We start from the raw sequence: 21,180 nt of genomic DNA on the forward strand, positions 1-21,180 counted from the left end.
AACACTGTCATGGTGTTAGGGGAAACGTTGTGGTCGTTTTTGTCATTTGCTGAAGAACTGCTGTCTTTCCAAAACCCTGGGGCATAGATGAGAACTGTTGAGGCAACTCCTTCAGTGCTTAGCTGGAGCCAGAGCTGCCCCAGTGCCACACTGGGCTCAGTGGTGGCACACAGCAGCCTGGGGACACCAGGGGCTGTGAGCAGAACGTGCTGACAGAAACCTTCCCAGCTCTGTCCAGCACTGAGCTGGCTGCAAGGGGCGGGTGTGTGCTGGTTTTTCCTCTTTCCTCCAGCAGCTGGTGCCTCAGGGAGCACATGCTGCTCGTGTCCCCTTGCCTGACTGAAGTGGGAGCTGTGAGGAGCCCGGGCTGGCTTTTCCCTGGCTGTAGGGCAGGGAGCTGGAGCCTGTGCTGTGGCAGGTTATCAATACAGCAGAGAACAGGCTCACAGGTGTTCCCACGTTACCAACAGAAACATTGATCAGCCTGGAACTCAGATGCACAAACCAGCATCATTTTCAGTAATAAAATCACTTTGGTGTTTGAGACTGTCAGTTCATTGTTTGCCCACAGATGACTCACTGTCGGTGACTTGCACAGAGGTAATTTAAAATAGAATAGATAAACATGTTTCTTTAGCAAGATGACTATTTCTGAGGAGGGTGAATAAATCAGTTCATATCATCTGTTGCACTGCAGTCTCCATTCATTACTTTTAAAGGTTAATTAACTTCACCTTCCATTCTGTTCTGCTTTTTCCCCTCTTCCTAGTCTGTAGCCGGGCCCCAGATGTGGCTTTGTTTGGCAGCCTAGAGGGAAGCAGTGCTCCCTGCAGCCTGGCCCCAGTGCAGCTGCTCCTGTGCCCTGTCAGCAGGGCACTCCCCTCCCAGGAGGTGCTGCCACACCTGGCTGTTTGCTGATCAACCTGCAGACATCAGAGCTGGCTGTTTGCTCTGAGGCTGGCACAGTTCATCCTCTGCACGGCTCTGTGTGGGCACAGGAGTGAGCTCTAGGAACAGCCTTTTGGTGGTGGTTTTTTTTCCCTATTTTTTGTTAAATTGGTGAAGTTCAGTGGGAGGTGTGACATACAAAGGGCGGTGTGGTGAATGAGGAGGTCTGCCCTAGCTCAGTGTGTTGTGGTGGGAATTGTATTTGTTGCATCATACAACACAGGGAGGCTGAGAACAAGATCTGATTCACTGATCCTTATTTAGGTACTTACTGGTTTTTTTAGAGGGCAGATATGGGATTCTGGCAGAGAAAGAGCTCGTGGCCCACTGCTTCCACCTCTGCATCCAGAGGCACAGCTCCTGGGGTGCTCAGAGTGCTCTCTGCCAGTGGGGAGGCCTCAAAGGAGGAGCCCCTGGCACTGCAGAGGTGCCTCAGCTGCATTGAGGGAGGGATTGCCCTCCTGAGCAGAGATTCCCCAGCCTGGGGAGCCCTGCAATTTCCTTTGGGGACATGGGCACAGACCTGGGCATGGTGCCTGGTGCTCCATGCCATGGTCACACAGGGGGAGGGTGCTTTTCCTGAAAGCCACCTGGGGATGGTGCCTGGTGCTCTGGGCCATAGTCACACAGGGGGAGGATGCTTTTCCTGAAAGCCACCTGGGGATGGTGCCTGGTGCTCTGGGCCATGGTCACACAGGGGGAGGGTGCTGAAAGCCACCTGGGGATGGTGCCTGGTGCTCTGGGCCATAGTCACACAGGGGGAGGGTGCTGAAAGCCACCTGGGGATGGTGCCTGGTGCTCTGGGCCATGGTCACACAGGGGGAGGATGCTTTTCCTGAAAGCCACCTGGGGATGGTGCCTGGTGCTCTGGGCCATGGTCACACAGGGGGAGGATGCTTTTCCTGAAAGCCACCCCGGATCTGGCACAGTGACACCACACACCTGTGTGCTGGTGCTCCCCTTGGCAGGGGCAGCGGAAACTCTCCTCCTCCTCCTCCTCCTCCTTTTCTTCCCACCTCCTGCTTTTTCCACTTTCTGGAGTGTCATAATCGACTGCTGTGCCCTCCCTGCTGAGGGATCCTCGGGGAAGAAAGAGGATTAGGATGTGCAAACTTAACTGTGTTTGCTTAATAAATCTGTGCTCCTTGTTCACCCCATTGATGTGACAATGTGCCTTGGCACTTGGCCATGGCTGTGCTTAAACGATTGTGCTTTTCAGTGTTGACAAAGGACTAATTCCATAGTCCTAATGGAAAACGTACAGTCCTCAGCCACCGTGCTGCTGTGGCACCAGGGCTCTCACAATGCACAGCTCTGGAGGAGTTGTTTCTGAAGAAAGGATGAAACCTGGGCTAATTGCTTGAAGATAATAAGTGGAACTTTGCTGAGCTGGCAGGAGGAGGGGTCCTTGGGCAGGGCTGGAAAACATGCATTATTCATGGTGTCCAGCAGGGCAGCACAGCCCCTGTGAAAGAGGCTCTGGCCTGGCAGGACATTTCTGCACTGCACAGTGCTGTGAAGTCTCGGTGAGGGAACAAAGCTTGTCATTAAGGACCATTCAGGCTCTTTTTGGATTAGACTGTAGTGCCAAGCTTTTGTTTGGATACTTCTGGTTCCTTTCTGATCTCTAAGAGCAAAAGAGGAGGGGCCCTCAGTCTGGGAAGGAGCTCTGGGTTCTCCCATGGCAAGAATAACTAAGGGTTGTCAGGGATCAGCTTAAAAAGGTGAAGAGCAGAGACCTTTCACTTGTAATGTGAAAATAAGATGAGTTATTGGTCATCCTGGAAGCACTGAGCCCACAGTGTCAACAGGGGAGGCTGAAAGACAGTTCCTGTGAATTATGTGTTACTCAGACATGACTTCTGGGAGCTGCTGCTCCCACGTTTTTGCATTTGTTTTGGGTTATTTTGAAAGAAAAAAAGACACCATCAGACAGTTCTCAGACTTACAAAGAGCCGAAACATGCTGATAGATTTCGGTTGTGCTTGGGGTTGTTTCTCCACTCTGGATAGTGAGTGGTTGTGCTCTTAAGCTTCATCCCTTTTTTGTTTGCATATTATTAATGACTTTACAAGCACGAGCTGCTTCCTAGAGTCAGTGATTTCCTTTTATTAGACACCATTCAGTTGTTTTGAGTAGTCTCAACTTGTGTTTGGTTACTTGTGTTGATGCTCTGCATCTCCAGGGCTGAGATGAATTGCCTGTGCCCTTTTCAGCCTCTGGTGTCTCTGCTGGTGCTGTGTGGCTTCCTCAAGGGTTTCTTGGGAAATGCAGAAGTGTGAGGGATTGATTGTCCATCTCATGTCCATGGACTTCCCAGAGATTACCATTAAACCCGCTGTAAGAAGCTTACTGTGAAATTCGTGAGGCTGGAAGAGCTGCTGTGAGGCAAATTAAACTGGCATAAAATATGAGCTGTGGCTGTTTAAACCAAACCCCAATCCTGCCTGGGGCCCTGCAGTGCCCCAGGCCTGCATGTGCCCTCTGTGCCTCCCGGGCTCTTTGGCTGTTATGTAACCCCCGACAATCAGCACCCTGAGGGCATTAGTGCTGCTCTGTGGGATTTAGATGAAACGTGCTCTCTGGGTGGGCCTGGCAGAGAATGGTGTTTGATGGCATTACTGGGAGGGCAGACTTAGGCTCAGGGTGGGGGAATGGTGCAGGACAGGGCATGAGGAGAGAGCAGACAGCTGAGAACACGGTGGGGCTCTGGGGTTTGCTTTGGGCTTGGGTTGGATCCAGGCTATTTTCACTGCAGGACAGGACAGTGCAGCTGTGTGCGGGTCTCCAGTGCAGGGGTGGGGGCTTTTTTGGGAAGGACCTTTCAGATAATGAAATCCAGCCATCAGCCCAGCACCACCACAGCGTTCAGCACTAAACTGGGTGCTCAGGAGCCACATCCACTCATTTTTTCACATGCTCCAGGGACAGCGGCCCCACCACTGCCCTGGGCAGCTGTGCCAGGGCCTCACAGCCCTTCACAAAATCCATAGTAAACCCCAAAATACTGAGTGCAGGGGAGAAGAGCGGCTGCTGCAGTCAGAAAAGGAACTCCTGCATCTCATGGGTACCTTTTTATCTCTTCAAGCTTAATGTTGGCTTAATGCAGTTGATGCCTATCATTTAGAAACCCAGTTTATATCCTCTTTCATAATTATACTTCTCAGTGTTTGGTAATGCTCTTTATACCTTGTTTAATCTTTTTGATTTGTCAGATGGCTGTAACAGTAAGTCCATAAAAGCAAGAGGAGACCAGACCTTTTGTCATTTGAAATATTAATTTCTTAACATACAGGAAAATCAAAGAACTGTTTGTGGATGGCAATAAGAAATTTGTTTTGATCTTTAAGTAAAATTATCTGTCTCACAAGAGAGGTGAGACAGATAATTCCTTTTGCTGTATACTCTTGGCAGTAGAGTTGTGCTGCTAATGTTTTCTTGAATAACTAAACCCCAAAATATAGTAGCAAAAATTAGCCAGGATATTTATTTAACCTCAGAGAACATGTTTTATGGGAGGGAGTGTTTGTTTCACTGCAGGGATGTGCCCTGTATAGCAAAATGCTCTTGTGTTTGCTGAAAAGTGCTGCTCAGTGGAATGTCTTACTTCCCCAAATAATTTCCTCTGGTATCACCTGCAGGGAGGGTCCTGCACAGCCTGAAGTCCTTGTGGTGAGGCACAAGGCAGGCAGAAGTGCACTCACCGGTGTGACTGCTGGGATTAAATGAACTTTAAAGCAGAGAATTCCCAGCTCCCAGGATGCAGGGAACAGCCGTGGCTCCGAGCCATGGGGGCTTGTGGGGATCCTGGGGGCTGGTGCTGAGCCATCCCTGGGTGTCAGAGGATAACCTGAGGGCACGGGGAGGGATTAGGGGCACAGGGACAGAGGGTGGCATGAGGGGATGCAGGGTGGCATGAGGGGATGGAGGGTGGCACGAGGGGATGGAGGGTGGCACGAGGGGATGGAGGGTGGCACAAGGGGATGCAGGGTGGCATGGGGATGGAGGGTGGCACGGGAATGGAGGGTGGCATGAGGGGATGGAGGGTGGCACGAGGGGATGGAGGCTGGCCCAGGGATAGAGGGTGGCACAAGGGGATGGAAGCTGGCACAGGGATTCAGGGTGGCCCAGGGATGGAGGGTGGCACAGGGATGGAGGGTGGCACGAGGGGATGGAAGGTAGCACGAGGGGATGGAGGGTGGCATGGGGATGGAGGGTGGCACAAGGGGATGGAGGGTGGCACGGGGATGGAGGGTGGCACAAGGGGATGGAAGCTGGCACAGGGATGCAGGGTGGCACAAGGGGATGGAAGCTGGCACAGGGATGGAGGGTGGCACAAGGGGATGGAAGCTGGCACAGGGATGGAGGGTGGCACAAGGGGATGGAAGCTGGCACAGGGATGGAGGGTGGCACAAGGGGATGGAAGCTGGCACAGGGATGGAGGGTGGCACAAGGGGATGGAAGCTGGCACAGGGATGGAGGGTGGCACAGGGATGGAAGCTGGCACAGGGATGCAGGGTGGCCCAGGGACGGAGGGTGGCACGGGCTGGTTTGGGGATTAGTGCCATGGAGTGGCTGCAGCTGCCCAGCAGTGCCAGCTCCGTGGGCAGCGAGCGCAGCGTGGGCAGGGGCACCCCCAGAGCTGCCTGGCACCCCGCTCTCAGGGACATCCCAGGCTCTGCTCCTGGCCTCAGAGGCCTGCCATGTGCTGGGCAGCGTGGCCAGCCCAGAGAGGGTCGAGCTGGCACAGGTGGGTTTGTGCCTGGTTTACCCTCAGGTACCAAAGCAGCTCCTCCCGTAAGGAGAGGTTTGTGTTAGGAGTGATTCTCTTGGCTGCACTAAATTAAAAAGGGCTATTTGAATTCAGGTCTGTGTTGCTTTAAAGGTCTGTGTTGCTTTAAAGGTTATTTTGGGAGGAAGAAAAGTAGACTGGTCTTTCATTATTAAATCCTGTTAAACTCCACGATGTCTGTTGGGATGATTTTAGACTGTCAAGTTTGCATAACTCTGCAAACAGAAGTGAATGTAGTTTTCAGGGGTTTTTAATTTTAAATTAAAGCTTCAACTATCATAGAATCATGGAATGGTTCACTGGTTCACCCAGTTCCAGGCCTCTGCCATGGGCAGGGATACCTTCCTTACACATTGCATAAGCATAATTTTTTATTTAAACTTCCAGATTAATTTTCTTTGATCTTGTAACATAAACTACATTGTGTTCTAGTTTAATTTAATTCATTTTCAAACTTTGAGCAAAAAATGCACAGCTAGTCCTTGTGTTAGAAGAATATCTTTTAATGGGAATCATGTCTTGCTTCCCCAAATTTTAATCTATGTCTGCATTGAGGAGCTGCTTCATTTACTCTGTATTCCTGGTTTATCTACAGGATTAGATGTTTTTCTGGAACCAGCTTCCCTATTCCTTAGTGAAATCCTTCCTGAACTGCTCTTCTGGAGCTTTATTCTGCCCTGCACCGCTCAATACCTTCCCTGATTCAGATGCTAATGTGTGGTGTCTGGCAAGGGACCGGCATTAGCATACTGAGAATAGATTTGAAAAAGTCTTTTTTTTATTTGCGTGCTTATATTTTATAAATAGCCTGAAGGGGAGGATGGGGTGTTTTGTAAATGGTTTGCAGAGCTGAGATCCAGTGGGCTCGTGATTGCTGTGGCGTTTCCATTACCCCAGTCCCTTTCGAACGTGGAGCCTTTGTTATTAACACCTACACAGCAGGAATGATGCCGTGAACTCTCTTACTTTTTTTTTTTTAAATGTTTACTATTCTTTAAATGTTTGCATTCTCATGGTACTTCCTTGGAATTGGGAAAGTGCAAGCAGCAAAGATGGTGCTCCCTGGGGCACTGGACCTGCTGCAAGTGGAGTTTGGGAGTGGAGGCTGTTGAGATATTGGGTAGGAACTGGGTTTCTTCCACTTTGTAAAGGAAAGTGTTTTAAAATCTATTCCCTGTGACTGAAATGTGCCTGAAGCATGAATGTGACTGCACCCATAACAATTCCAAATGTGATGTAGAAATGTTGAAGCAATTGAAATGGTGAAGAAGGAACTGGATTGCCTTTTATAGTTTTTGTTTTCCCCCACAGTTTTGTTGGCTGCAGTTACCTGACTGTGGCCCATTCTCTGCTTTTCTTGTATTGAATAAATGTGATATTCTCCCTTCTGCCTTTTGCTGGCTGTCCTCAATGGCATCTCAGTGAAACCGGGCTGGGATTTTTTCTCTGAAACTGAGCTGGTGCTAATAGAGAGACTTATGTGAGAATTAGATCTTTTTGTAAGACTTTCACCAGTCACTGCTAGCCTTAGGTGCAAAGAAGCAGATTTTCTGTGTGGAGTAGCTCGTTGCTAAGCCTCTTACTGAGCTAAAGGCCTGCTGGAGTGATCTCTCTATTAGTGAAATCAAAGGTGCCAGGCTGATGGAGCAGGGCACGTTTGGTTACTCACACTCACAGGGGTGACTTCCCTCATTGCTGTGCTGGGACAAGTCCTGTTTGTCTTGGTAGGAGTCCAAGGCAAACCTGATCTAGACTCAGTTCCACAGGGAAAGGCTGGCTCTGCCAAGAAAAGGCATTCCTGTGTGGATGTACATAGGGACTTTTAGAGACTACTTTTGCTTCAGTTCATCTTTCTTCTCTCAGGTTTGGAGTTTTCCATCCCTTGTGGTGTAAATGTTTGTCTTCCTGGTATTTTGTGCATCTTCAGATAGATCCAAGTTAATGCTGCCCCAGCCAACATGTGGATATGGTCTAACATCTCCTTCTGGCTTGATTTATGTCACATTTCTGGTTTATTTAAAGCCCTTCCAAACTCACCTTCATTCGGTGTGTGCTGACCCAGGGGTGCCATTATTTATGGACATAATGAAGGACAAATTTATTGCACTCACATGAGGCTTTCAGAAGAATTTGGTTCTGTTCAGCTCAGCCTCAGTCCCCTCCTTCCTCCAAAAAGAGAACTCAGGAAAAAGACTCCTGATGGGGTTTATTCCATGTGGGGTTTGCTTTGCCAGCTCCTGGTGAGTGAGGGAGCCAGGGGAGGTCATTCCACTGCCCAGGGCTGTTCAGCCCTGGTTTCCTCAATGTTTAGATGCTGCTCTGACTGCCCGTGAGCGTGTCAGAGCTGCTGGGAGAATAAATAAATAAATCCCAGCTCTGTCAGAGGAGTGGGAGTGTGGGTTAGTCTTTGCTGTGACACTGAGGAGCACTGGAGAGAGAAGTGCTGGAGAGAGGAAGGGTGATAAGAAATAAAGACAGACCCAGAGAGTTTATTTGGGAGCCAGCCAGAGTGTAAACAAATCACCCAGGGAGATGAATTTGGAGTGATACCAAGTGAGGAGAGGCTGTGAATGGATAAAACCAGAAGGTAATTTAAGAGCATGAATATATACTGAGATCAAGAGGAAATCTTATCTTGATCCTTGTGTTTGGAAGGCTGCAGGAGGGAGGATGGGAGGTGAAATGGAAGAAATGGGTTTATTTTAGTCAAAACACAGAGGAGGAATAAAGCCTTATCATTCGGATGGGACGGGTGGATAAAAGGAAATCATCCCAGTGTGAGTTGGAAGGTCGGTGGCAGCATGGAGAAGGTGTGAATGTGTCTGTGTCATTCTGTGAGCAGCTCTGCCAGTGGCACAGCATGAGGGACAAACTCCAGGGCTACTGAGCCCAGAGGACTGGGGGTTTGAATGAGCATCTCACCAGTCCTAGTACACGGAGTGCCGGGGTTTAAATTACAGCACTGTGTGCAGTAATAGAAAAAATGTAAATAAGATGAGCATGAAACAACTATAAAATATTTTCCTTCAACATAGATGAAAGTTTTCTTTGCCTCCTTTGTTGTGAGGGTGTTCAGACAGATGAGCTGTTCCATTTTCCTGTGTGCAGAAGGTGGCAGTGAAGAAAGAACAGTCTCCCAGCACTGCCCACTTTCTGTCACTGGAGGTTCAGGTCAGAGCTGGGGTGTGCCTGGCAGATGCTGGGCAGCCCGTTAGCCATGGCATTAGTGGGTGAGGTGGCCGTTCAGCTGAATTTGTTCTGCTCTGCCTCACAGTTGAAAGATGCATGAGTGTGATGCAGTCTGGGACGCAGATGGTGAAGCTGAAGAGTGGAACCAAGGGGCTGGTCCGTCTCTTCTACCTGGACGAGCACAGGACCTGCATCCGATGGAGGCCCTCCCGGAAGAGCGAAAAGGCAAAAAGTAACCTCCTCATATTTATTCTAATTTCTGGGGCAGTTCAGCGTTAGAGTGTGACTTACAGAGCCACACAGGGACTCGTGGGCCGATGGGAAATGCTTGGTCTCTCCCCTGCACTCCCTTTCTGTAGCCTCAGCCCTGTGATGTTCCAGGCAGTGCTCAGAGCCTCTGGGGCAGCCGGCACGTGGCACAGCCATGGCAGGGAGACCTTCAGTCCAACAGGGCTTTGGGATGTGAAGATGTAACATTAGTAAAGTTTAATGCCTCTGAGCCTGAATAACTCAGAACTGGGAGAAGCAGGAAGAGGCTGGCTGGCTGTCCCAGCGTGGCCTTTGGCTTCCCTTTCCCCCCAGTTGTCATCGACTCCATTTACAAAGTCAGCGAGGGCCGGCAGTCGGAGATCTTCCACCGCCACGCCGAGGGCAGCTTCGACCCCAGCTGCTGCTTCACCATTTACCACGGCAACCACCTGGAGAGCCTGGACCTGATCACGTCCAACCCCGAGGAGGCTCGCACCTGGATCACGGGGCTCAAGTACCTCCTGGCCGGGATCAGCGACGAGGACTCGCTGGCCAAGCGCCAGAGGACGCACGACCAGTATCCTTTGGGGGGCCAGGCCTCCTCCTGGCTCATATTCCTGCCTTGGTTTCCAGGCACCCCAGCACAGCCTGTCCTTTCTCCTCCTATTAAGTGACCAAAACCCTTCCACTGATTGCGATGGAAACCTGAGCAATAGGTTTGACACGGACACTTCTGTGTGTGATAAACCATGGGCTGTGCCTTGGGGACTGGATCAAACTGCATGGGAGTCAGGGGATAGGCTTGCATTTTGTTAATGAATTCCTTTTTGAAGGGGAGAACCAGTTATTTCTAGTTATCTCAATATCTCAGTAACTCCTGGCCATCTCTGTTGCTCTTGTGTAAGTCAGATGCCTGTGTCCTTTCCAGCACAAATCCTTAAAGCTCCTTAAATGTTTGTTGTAGCCCAGTAGCCAAAGAGAACCTCATGTTCTCTGAATATTTTCTTCATGTGCCTTTTTTTTTCCAATAGTTTTTTTCACAACAGTGATGACTAAAATTTTATACACAAAGAACACTCTTCCCCCAAAAACCAAACCCCAAGGCCATCTTAATTAAAATTGTAACCTGTCTGTTCTTCTGCCTCATGGAACTCTCCAGTGGTACTCCTGGAGAATATACATATTTCAGGTATTTTTAATTTATATCTCCCATGTTTGATTCCGATTCACAGCAGGCACAGGTCCATTGGGGTTGTATTGCATGCTCTGTTGCACCTGTCCTCAGCTTGCTATATTTAACCATGGCTTTTCTGAGCTGCTCCTGTCTGCTGTATCTTCTCTCCTGGTGAAACATCACTGCAAGTCCTGTTTTATCCAGTGTGGCAGCTGGGAGCCTGCACACAGAATGGCCCTGTCCCACTCCCAGCTACTGCAAGAACTTAGCAGGAGGTGCTGAGGGATATTTGTGCAAGGAGGGGGTGAAAGGTGCTGTTGGGAGGTGAAGCTCAGGTAGAATGAAGGGACAGGTGGAAGAGATCCCAGAGTAAGCCCAGCAATATGTGAAACCTTTGGAGCACGTTCTCAGAGGAGGAACCAGCACCAGAAATGGGAGTGCAGAGGGGCTGAGCTGTGAATAATTGCCATAAACCAGTTGTGGTTCAAGCATTTGGCTGAGCTGTAGTAAGGGCAGGGGCAAAAGGGTTCTTTCCTGAGCTGCCCTGCCTCCCGTCCATGGGGAGAGCCCTGTGTGCCTGTCCTTGACACGCTGGCAGCTGGGTGAAGCAGACCTTCGAGGAGGCTGACAAGAACGGGGACGGGCTGCTGACCATCGAGGAGATCCACCAGCTGATGCACAAGCTGAACGTCAGCCTGCCCCGCAGGAAGGTCCGCCAGATGTTCCAGGTGCGTGCCTGCAGCACCAGGCAGCAGCCAGTTCTGGGCACAGCCAGGGCAGGCTCTGCAGCTTGGGACCAAAACCACAGCACTCACAGGCTTCCTCAAAGTCTTACCTTTCTGTAGACAAAGAGGCATCAGGACATTGTTTAAATGGCGTGAAGCACTCAGAAAAGTTACCAGTGTTACTCTTTCTGCTGCATTGTTGGATTCAGCTCCGTGAACTGAACCGTTCAATGCTGGCATCGATGGACAATGAAGTCACTCTGTTGCTACTGAAATGTTTATTTAATTTCCTTTATGGAGAATTATTTAATAGAAACTGGCATTATGCAAGTAATTAAGTTTTCTTTAACAACTTCCTCATATTTAGCCATTCGGATTTGATTGGTTTAGAATCAATTTTTTACTTCTGTTGTCTGAAAACAGCTCCCATTTCCCACCAGTCCTTGTGTTTACTGCAGGAAAGGAAAGATAAACCAAGGACATAATGGAGAGCAAAAAAGGTCATCTTCACTTTTCTAAACCAGTACCAGCTCAAAGCTGGTTTGCTGTAAAATATGGGAAAGTTGAAGAATCTTCTGTTCCTCATAAATTCCCCACTAGAGATACATCTTTGGAGTCTGGAGTTACTCCCAAAGACCTGGAAACTGGTGGGGCGGTGTTGCAGAGATCAGTTTGGGTTGTACTAGTTCCCACAGATTATAAATGTCATCTAAGGTATGTAATAGATCTAAAATGATTTAAAACCCCATTCAACACCATTTAGCTGAGAATTCCTTTCCTCCCAGCTGCCTTGCTGTGACAGGAGTTTGCAGCTCCTCTCTGCATGGGGACCCACACAGTGCCTGCCAGCCGTTCTCCAGAATATATTCTTTGTTTTGAAAATCCAAAGCAATCCTCTTAGGCAGATGTTCACAGGAAAAAAGCTTGTATTAGTGTGTGCTAAGTACTGTTTTCTTCTCTTCCTACCTCTGAGGAGAAGCATCAAATGCAGCCTGGAGATGCTGGGTGTATGTTTTGGTGGGGAGCCTCAGTGCTGCTGCAGAGCTGTCCCCTCTGCAGAGTGCTGCTGGGGCTGAGAGTGCTGCAGATTAAATAATGTGCATTTAAGGCTCTGCCATTGTCCTGGATGGTTTAAGACATCAGACTGTTGTTGGGGAAGCCTTGGGTGATATTGTTATGCCTCTTGCTGTGTTTTAATCCAGGATAACTGCAGGGCATACAGGAGGGCAAGAGATCAGAATAAAGCCCAGGGTGAGCCTCTTTCTGGGGGAAATAAATATGGAATTAAAGAAGGAAATTAGAGTTTAATGGGGAATCTGTGGCTTTAGTTTAGTAACCATTTTCACCAGAAACCCCCGAGATGATGATATAATTTTGCAGTTATTTTAGCCTGTTAGATTTTGTGTCTGAACAGTCTCACAGACTAGAATTTACTACCTTTCTGTTGGTGTACACAAGTCCTGCTCTGTTTTATTCCCTGATTTCTCCTGTGCTGAGCATGTTTACCTGAGTGTCATTACCTCTTAGGAGGCAGACACAGATGAGAACCAAGGAACCCTGAACTTTGAAGAATTCTCAGTGTTTTACAAGATGATGTCCTTGCGTCGAGATCTGTACCTGCTGCTCCTAAGCTACAGTGACAAGAAGGATCATCTCACTGCTGAGGAGCTGGCCCAGTTTCTGAGGGTGGAACAGAAGGTAGGGCAATATCTGCACCCATGTCTATGGCCATGCACTTACATTTGACTGTAGGGAAAGGATTTTATGGAAAATATTAACTTGGGGCAGAGGGCAAAGCACAGATGTGACAGAAGAGAGTTCTGAAGGTTTTATTGTTTTTTGAAATGCTTCTAGAAGGAGTCTGAGCTGCTTTGCATGATTTTTGAAGTGCCCAGGATAGCGATGTGAGAGGGTGCTCAAGGACCTGGAGCAGGAAGAGGAACACGTGGCAGAGGTGGGGGAGCTGCCTTTGGGCTGCACAGGGACATTATGGACCTGCTGATGCAGCAGAACCCTGGGGCTGTCAGGCCTGGCATGCTGCATGCTCTCAGTGCCCTGTGTGCCCTCCTGGAGCACGGCGTGGTCTGGGGAGCTGCTCTGCTCAGCACTGCTCCAGCACAAAGCACACACAGTGAAACAGGAGCTCCTGCAGGTGAACCTCGTGGCTGGGCAGGCTGGAGGCACCTTGCAGCCCTGTGCCCCTTCCCAGTGCCAGCACTGGGAGCTCAGGAGATTCCCCTGAATGTCCCCAGTGCCAGCATTGCCCCAAAAGCTGATTGTGCTCCCAGCCAGGAGGCAGCTCCCCAGCGCCCTCAGCACCCAAACAGCATCTTGGTTTTGCTGTTGTCTGGGTGCTTGGAAATCTGTGTACAGTCTGTTCTGCTCCATCTGCTACTCATTTGGCAGGACACGAAACACTCTGCAGCCTGAGGACAGAACAAAAGCGGGTTGGGGTTTTTGTTAGCTTGCTAAACTGGCTTTTTTAGGAGAACTCCCTGTTTAGGAGAACACCCCATATTATTTTTAGTGGAGTACTCTAAAGTATAACAAAAAAATGAATGGCCAAAGTCATCACCTCTCAGGCTACAATTAAAAAAGCACAAATGTGTGGACTTTTCCCCAGCAGATGCAGCTTTGGACTAGATTAGACATTTCCATTCCTCAAGCACATGAGAGCCCCACACTGGGCCAGCAAGGAGCCATGGAGGATAATGAAAAAGTCAATTTGAGCCAGCTTGTACCAGAACAGGGCCTGCTCTGAGCAGTGTTTGCAATCAAACACCAACCTGAGCAAGGATAATCAGTTATTTTTTCTACTGAATTCTTCTTTTTTTATTATCCTGTGTAATTCTGCAGCATCTCAGTATGGTTGGCTTAGCTGGGACAGTACAAACAGTGAACAGGATGATGGCACAAGAAAGGTGCCCAAGGTTTGAGAGCCAGTATTGTCTTCCTGTGATGTTGGTAGTGGAGAAATGAAATCCACCCAGTCCTCAGTCTCCCTTTGGTTCTCTACAACTCAAGGCAGTGAGGAAAGATGAGATGGGAGCTACTCTTTCCTTTAGTTCTGAAGGAAATATAAATGAATACTTGTAAGTGCCCCACAAATCAGTTGGAACCTCAGCTGTGGCCTAGCTGAAGCTGTTGACAAAATTCCTATTTGTTTCAGAAAAGCTGCTGTTTTTCATTTCAGAATGTAATTATTTCTCTCCTAGCCTGTGTGTTACAGTGAACTCCCTTGGAAGTAATGAAATCATAGGAGTGGAAAAGGCATGAAAATGAAATCCAAGCCTGCCAAATCTTTTTGCATGTCTAAGAAGATTATATTAAAAAATATAATATTATAGTTCTCATTTCAGCAGTATTGGCCAGTACAACTATTAAGGCTGCTAAATAGCTAATTTTAATCTTGAGACTAAAATGACATAGGTTTTAATTGATGGCTGCCTCTCACTCCTGTTTGTCTCCTCCAGGTTAAGTAGGTTTTCACATGCTGGTGATGCTAAAAATGAGTGTACCTCCGCTGTTGTTTTTGTGCAGATGAATAATGTGACACCAGAATATTGTCTGGACATCATACAGAAGTTTGAAGTGTCAGAAGAAAACAAGAAGCAAAATGTTCTTGGGATTGAAGGTAAAAGTTTTGTTTTCAGAGTGAGTTTTGTGTTGCCATGCTGCAGTGGAGTGGAAGTGCTTTGATGGTGTTTTGGTGAGGCTTTTGCTGTCCCCTGGATCAGCAGTCGGGAGTGTGGGTGTGTTTTGTGAGTCAGGGGGGAGATGTGAGTAGGTGTGGTGAGGCAGCAGCTCTCAGCCATCCATCACAGCCATCTCAGCAGTGGGGCTGGATGCCTGAGGCTGTGGGGATTTATTGCTCACTCTTACAAAACTGTCCTGTACCATGCAGTTTATCTACAGCCTGCTCCCAGTCAGGTAATGAGAGCAAAGTGTTCGTTCTGCCTTGGCTCTGGGGCTCTGGGATCCTGCACAATCCATTCTTTTATGCTTCTGTGAAATAAAGTACAGATAGCTCCATTTTCATTGGGCTTTAATACCTGATTCCCATTGCTTGTGGAAGCACTTGTAAATTGTATGTTTATTCAGAATCCAATTTAGTATCAGATCAGCCTCAGAGCTGAGGTGAAATAGATTAAAAGCCATGTTGTGTTCCTTTGCCCAGAAGGAAGCTTTGTGGAGCAGCATAATGTACGTGGTGATTTGGGGAGGGGGGAAGTAGGAATTTTCCTCCACATGGTATTTAAATCCTGGGTATGGCCTCCCTTCAACAAGCTTCTGATGTGACCCAGGGCGCTGCACTCAGACTGAAAAAGGAAAGTAAAACAAACAAGCTGTGACACTTAAACAATGTTTCTGCAAGCATTTCTGCTCCTCTTAACCTGCTGCTGCAGCTGCTTTTATCTCTGAGCTGCTTTCAGGGCTGGTATTGTTTGCACCATCCTTTGCAAATATTTTACATTTCATTCTTAAAGGAGGTATTTTTAAAACTTTCTCTGTACAGTGCTGCTCTATTTAGAGGGTATAAATGAAGTGCCATCTTCTTGAATAAACTTGCAGGAAAAAGAGAATTGTGAAGTGAGGATGATGGGTCAGTGCCTTGGCTGCTGATGCACGGTCCTGCTTTGGGCAGCTGCTGCCCTGCGTGCCCCCATCCGTGCTGAGGGCACTGCCATTCACAGCCCAGGAGTGCCACCAAGGAGCTCTGCTGGGAAAGGCATTTGTGTCTGAGCCAGGGTGGCCTCGCTGTGCCCTGGCATCCGCAGCCACTGTCAGAGGCTCAGTTTGGGAGGGCTCAGAGCGCTCTCCCTGTGCCCTGATGCGTCCCTGTGCCCTCAGGCTTCACCAGCTTCATGCGCAGCCCGGCGTGCGAGGTGTCCAACCCGCTGCACCGCCAGGTGCACCAGGACATGCAGCAGCCCCTGTGCCACTACTTCATCGCCTCGTCCCACAACACCTACCTGAGCGGGGACCAGCTGCTCTCCCAGTCCCGCGCCGACATGTACGCACGCGTGCTGCAGGCCGGCTGCCGCTGCGTCGAAGGTGGGCAGCACGGGGCTGTATGGGGCTGTATGGGGCTGTATGGGGCTGCACGGGGCTGCATGGGGCTGTATGGGGCTGCACGGGGCTGCATGGGGCTGCATGGGGCTGCATGGGGGCTGCATGGGGGCTGTATGGGGCTGTATGGGGCTGTACGGGGCTGTACGGGGCTGTACGGGGCTGTATGGGGCTGTATGGGGGCTGTATGGGGGCTGTATGGGGCTGTATGGGGCTGTATGGGGCTGTATGGGGCTGCACGGGGCCTGTATGGGGCTGCATGGGGCTGTACGGGAGGAGCACTGCAGGAGCACAGGAATGGATGAGATTGGGGACATCTCTTAATGTGTGACTTTTCTGGTTTCTTGACAGTGGATTGCTGGGATGGCCCAGATGGGGAGCCAGTGGTGCACCATGGCTACACCCTGACTTCCAAAATCCCCTTCCGGGACGTGGCAGAAACCATCAACAAATATGCCTTCATCAAAAACGAGTAAGTGTGGAGCCAGATTTGAAGCTATACCTGTTTTCTGTAGTTAGTCCCACACTGAAAACAACCATCAAGCCCAGGAAGTGCAAATATTCCTTCAGGCACATCAGGGTAGATTCTGTTCCCCTGTTTATTGCCCATGTTGTGTTTATTGTTCAGCTGCACAAGCTCTTCCCATCAGCTGAGGGAGAGAGTTCTGCCTAAGTTGAACCTTTTTGTGCTCTTGAACTCAGCAAGGCTTTGGACAGTCTGACAATGCTGATTATCTTTCAATAGAACTTCCCACTCACATCCACAGGGAAACTCCTGAAAAATCGATACTGTGATGTTCTCTACCTACTGAAAATACTTTATTTCAGCAGAAAAATTGAAAAGATGTCATGTGTAGTTTGAGGAAATACTGAGGTGTGGGGTAGTGTTCTGAATCTGTTTCATTTGCCACGGTGCTTTATAACAGTTTATTATGAAAACTGTGGATTTTTACCTATATATATTTATATATATATATATATACACACACACAGAGCAGTCTCAAATTATGAGTGGGTGTCGAGAATTTTGAGTAGCTTAAAAAGAATAAAAGGAAAGTACTTCATTTATTTAAATAAAAAGCACCCAACAATGGATTTGTGGGAAAGAAGACAACCAAGCCCAAAAGTTTGGTGTCATTGATAAGAAGTACAAGGTGGTACTTTCAAAACTAAAGGAGGTGGTTTGGGTTAGTGTGGGGTTCCTTGTTATAGAACCCTGGGGCTGCCAAGAGTTTAGAAAACAGTGGGGCAAAGCTGTGGAAGAACTCAGCAGTTCCATTGCCAGGTGGGTGGTAAGAGTGCAGGTGTTGTCTCTGCACACACAGCTCTGAGAGTGTCTGGGGCTTGGTTTCCAGGTTTCCAGTGATCCTGTCCATTGAGAACCACTGCAGTATTCAACAGCAAAAGAAGATTGCTCAGTACATGAAGGAGATATTTGGTGACAAACTGGACTTGTCATCTGTGAGCACTGGAGACCCCAGACAGCTTCCCAGCCCTCAGGATTTAAAAGGGAAAATCCTAGTGAAGGTAACTTGCTGCTGGGCATGTTCAGAATGCAACAAAAGTCAGCTTGTGATATTTATTGTAGGTTTTCTTTGGAGGACCAGTTCATATCCCTTTAGCATCTAAACATTATCTGACAGTCTTTCCTTGGACAAAGTACTTTGGAGTGATAGAAAAGTGCAGCTTTCCTGCCCTTCCCCTCACCCAGCAGGGAGCTGCAGTTCATGGGGTGGAACTCTTTTCATGGTTCATCTGCTGTGTTCATGGGAGAAGAGCAGCTCAGGAGGAGCTGAGGAGGCCCCAGAGCTCTGTGCAGGATTAATTGTGTGAGCCTCTCACTCCAAACAGATTTGCTCTGAAAGGAATTCCAAAGGATGGACAGAACAGGGAAGAAGCATAAGGCAGACCTTTGGGAGGATGATTAATAGAGTTCTGCCCCATTAGATTGTCTAATTTACTTGGACACAGGGGGGCAGTTACTTCTGTGTGAACTCTCAGGATACTCTGGCTTCCCCCCATCCTTGGCATCAGTCTGGCTGCAGGGATTCTCAGTTTGTCTGAGGTTAGTTTGAACATGCTGCAGTGCACAGTACAGAGCTGACCCTAAATTAGGAGCCCTTTGAGTGCTCAGCTGTGATTCTGCATTTCACTGCATCAGTTTTCTGGGGTGGCTGCTGGTTAATGAACTGTGCAAACACAGTTTGGTGTTTGAGGGATCCACAGGAAGTCATGGAGCATCACTCCTGCAGAAATCCCATGGCACTGCTTGAAAGGCAGCAGAGGCTGGGTGCTCTGGGCTCTTACCTGAACTTCTGAGCTGCCTTTTCAGCACGTCTGAGGCTGTCATTGCAGTGTGATCCTCCAGCTCTCACTGCTGGAGCCCTGTGGGTGCAGACTGCTGTGGAGCTGAGCTGCTTTCAGAATGAGAAATTCTATCTCGAGCATCACAGGATCCCTGCACAAAGCCTGTCTCCCATCCCCTGCTCAATTCAAGCAGCTCTGTTGGAAAAGATAAAATCAGATTTAGGAATCAGTACCTTGTTGAGAAGTAAGCCAGCTTCTCATCTTTTTGCTATTATTTTTGCTCTTTTTATACATTTTCCTTTGAAAGGCAGTATTGATTCACTAGCCAAACAATTTCAAATAATGGCGAAATTTTCATCCTGTAAGTGCATATAAAAAGTCAATCTAATAACACTCAGGGATTCAAGCCTGTGTAAAGGTACCAGCATGAAGTGAATTTGATCCACTCATTAGCAGCAGCATTATTAATTTCAAAATGCAGCCTAAAAATCAATCCTCTGCATTTCTGCAGAAATCTGAGTGTCATTCCTATCTCCCACTGATGAAGGAGGTGGGCTGAGAACATCTTTGTGCACAGGAGCAATATCACAGAAGTTTAGTAGGTGATTTATTTAGGAGCAGATGGTGAAGCAAGAGGAGCAGACTGGGTGCACTAACTAACACTGACCACATTTATTGGGAGTGTTTTTTCCTCATTTTAGGGTAAGAAGTTGCCCTGCAGCCTTGGAGCAGATGCTGAGGAAGGAGAGGTTTCCGAAGAGGACAGTGCTGATGAAATTGAGGACGACTGCAAGTTAAAGCCCTGCTTTGTACGTGCACACAGTCAGTTCCCAGAGTGTGACAGCTCTGCATCTCTTACATGCACACTCCATGTCCTACTTACAGTTGTTAGCAGTTTTTCTTTCCTAAGTTTTTAATTCCTGTGTCAGGTTCATGCTGCTCCATAGGATTAATTTTTACTTTAAGTGCCTTATGTAAGAGACTGGTTTGAGTCTGTATAGTCTGGATGACTGTTAAAAGAAATCACTTCCTTTTTTCACTGCTTGGAGCAGGGATCTAATGCTTAGGGTGTCTGTAAGTGCATTAGCTGGGAATTCATGCTCTTCTGAAAGAGAAGGGGGGGCTTGTGACAGCTGTGAGGCAGAGATCCCATGGCGAGGTCCTGGGGATCCGTGGGGGGACTGGGAGCTGAGCTGGGAGGGCTCAGGGGAAAGGGAGAAGGGGAATGGCAGTGAAAGCCACAGGCAGAAAGGGCAGAATCAGGCAGGATTGTGCAAGGAGTCTTTTCTTGCAGAGGGAAGGAAATGGGAGCACTGTGTGACCCTCAGTGTGCAATGGGATGGACACAAACCCCTGCTTGAGCTGGGATTTCCTGGTGTCTTTCAGAGCAATGGTGCAACTCAGCACCAGGTGGAATCTTTCATACGGACAAAACTGGAGTCTCTGCTAAAAGAGTCCCAAATCAGGGACAAAGAGGATCCTGACAGCTTCACTGTGAGAGCCCTGCTGAAGGCAACTCACCAGAGCTTCAGTGTGAACCTGAAGCAGGTACGTGGGCTCTCCCTCACAGCCCTTGTGAGGAGGGAACAGTGCAATGTGCTGCAGATGTCTCAATGAGAGAGCCAGGAACTGAGGAACTGGATGCAAACTCCAGGGACATTAAATACAGAGTGAATTTTCTGTGGAGATGTGCCTGCTCTGGAACCAGTGTCACTGAGCTCTTTTCTGGGAGTTACTGTGTAATTGATGGACTAGAAAGGGAGCAGTTGGGTTTTTTCCTGTTTTTTTTACTGGTCATTTATTTTTCCTTCATTACTGGTCTGCCTTCGATTTTTCCCAAATAATTGCTATTAAAAGAAGTAAAAATCTGCTGAAGATTCTTTTCTACATGTTACAGAGACTTCCAGCCTGAGTTCTGAGCAAATCTCTGAACACAGGCATTGATTTTACTGGGCCCCCAGTGTCCTCATCGTCATGAAAGCCCAAAGTGAGTGCAGCTCAGCCCTGAGCAGGGAGTAGCTGGAGTTCACAGCACTGAAGCACTCACCCAGCTGAAATGCTGGGGGAATATTCTTCAGTTTTGTTTTGCTCTTCAGAAGATGAAGGGCTGTGTGTTCCTGACAGAAGAAGTGAGATGCTGCCAGCAGTTATCCAGCTGATGTCTGGGGGCATGGCTGGGAATGTGGAACTCAGCCTGCAGGCTGCCTATGAGAAGTCCACATTTATCTGCTAGGAAATTCTTTTTCCTCTCCCTTTTTCCCTTTGTGGCTGCTTTCAAGATGTCTTGGTTTGTTGTTATTTGCCTGGTTTTGCTAGACTGCTTTTTCTACATGGCTTGTTGTTGTCTTGAGTGCTAATGATAGTATTTTTCCTTACAGTTAGATGATTCTAAACTGTGAAGCATATAAAGAAATTAGAAAAGTCCTGTAATGAGATTTTGGATTTCAATTTGTTCACAGATCAGGTTTTAACTCACTTTGTCTCATTTGCAATAATTTACTTTCCTAATAGTGAGCCAGGGTGACATAGAGGAACTTGTATGAGGTTGAAATGCTGCCTTTTGGAGACTGTAGCAGACTCCTTAAAGACATTTCTGAAGGTATTTAGTTATGCTTTTTATTGCACTTTTTCTGCACAGAACCTGGACACAAAAGAAGGTGGAAAAAAGTCTCATGGTCGATCATTAATGGGCAACTTCAGTAAACACAAGGTGAGTGAAATAAATG

At 48.2% G+C, this 21,180-nt stretch overlaps 1 protein-coding gene across 7 annotated transcripts in view; it reads left to right on the forward strand.

Annotated features, from left to right (window-relative positions):
- The window catches only part of PLCH1 (phospholipase C eta 1), a 58,327-nt gene that overhangs the window by 23,075 nt on the left and 14,072 nt on the right, over positions 1-21,180 (forward strand). For all 7 annotated transcript variants that reach the window (XM_071438217.1, XM_071438223.1, XM_071438216.1 and 4 more), the window contains 11 exons: positions 9,015-9,161; positions 9,512-9,755; positions 10,951-11,080; positions 12,605-12,775; positions 14,618-14,711; positions 15,929-16,132; positions 16,499-16,619; positions 17,503-17,674; positions 19,156-19,263; positions 19,841-20,002; positions 21,093-21,164. In XM_071438217.1, the coding sequence (XP_071294318.1) occupies positions 9,015-9,161; positions 9,512-9,755; positions 10,951-11,080; positions 12,605-12,775; positions 14,618-14,711; positions 15,929-16,132; positions 16,499-16,619; positions 17,503-17,674; positions 19,156-19,263; positions 19,841-20,002; positions 21,093-21,164 (1,625 nt within the window). The remainder of the gene's footprint in view (positions 1-9,014; positions 9,162-9,511; positions 9,756-10,950; positions 11,081-12,604; positions 12,776-14,617; positions 14,712-15,928; positions 16,133-16,498; positions 16,620-17,502; positions 17,675-19,155; positions 19,264-19,840; positions 20,003-21,092; positions 21,165-21,180) is intronic.

The sequence above is a fragment of the Agelaius tricolor genome, unplaced genomic scaffold (assembly GCF_023055355.1).
Source record: "Agelaius tricolor isolate 1412-34295 unplaced genomic scaffold, bAgeTri1.0.p SCAF_12, whole genome shotgun sequence".
NCBI classification, from domain to species: Eukaryota; Metazoa; Chordata; class Aves; order Passeriformes; family Icteridae; genus Agelaius; species Agelaius tricolor.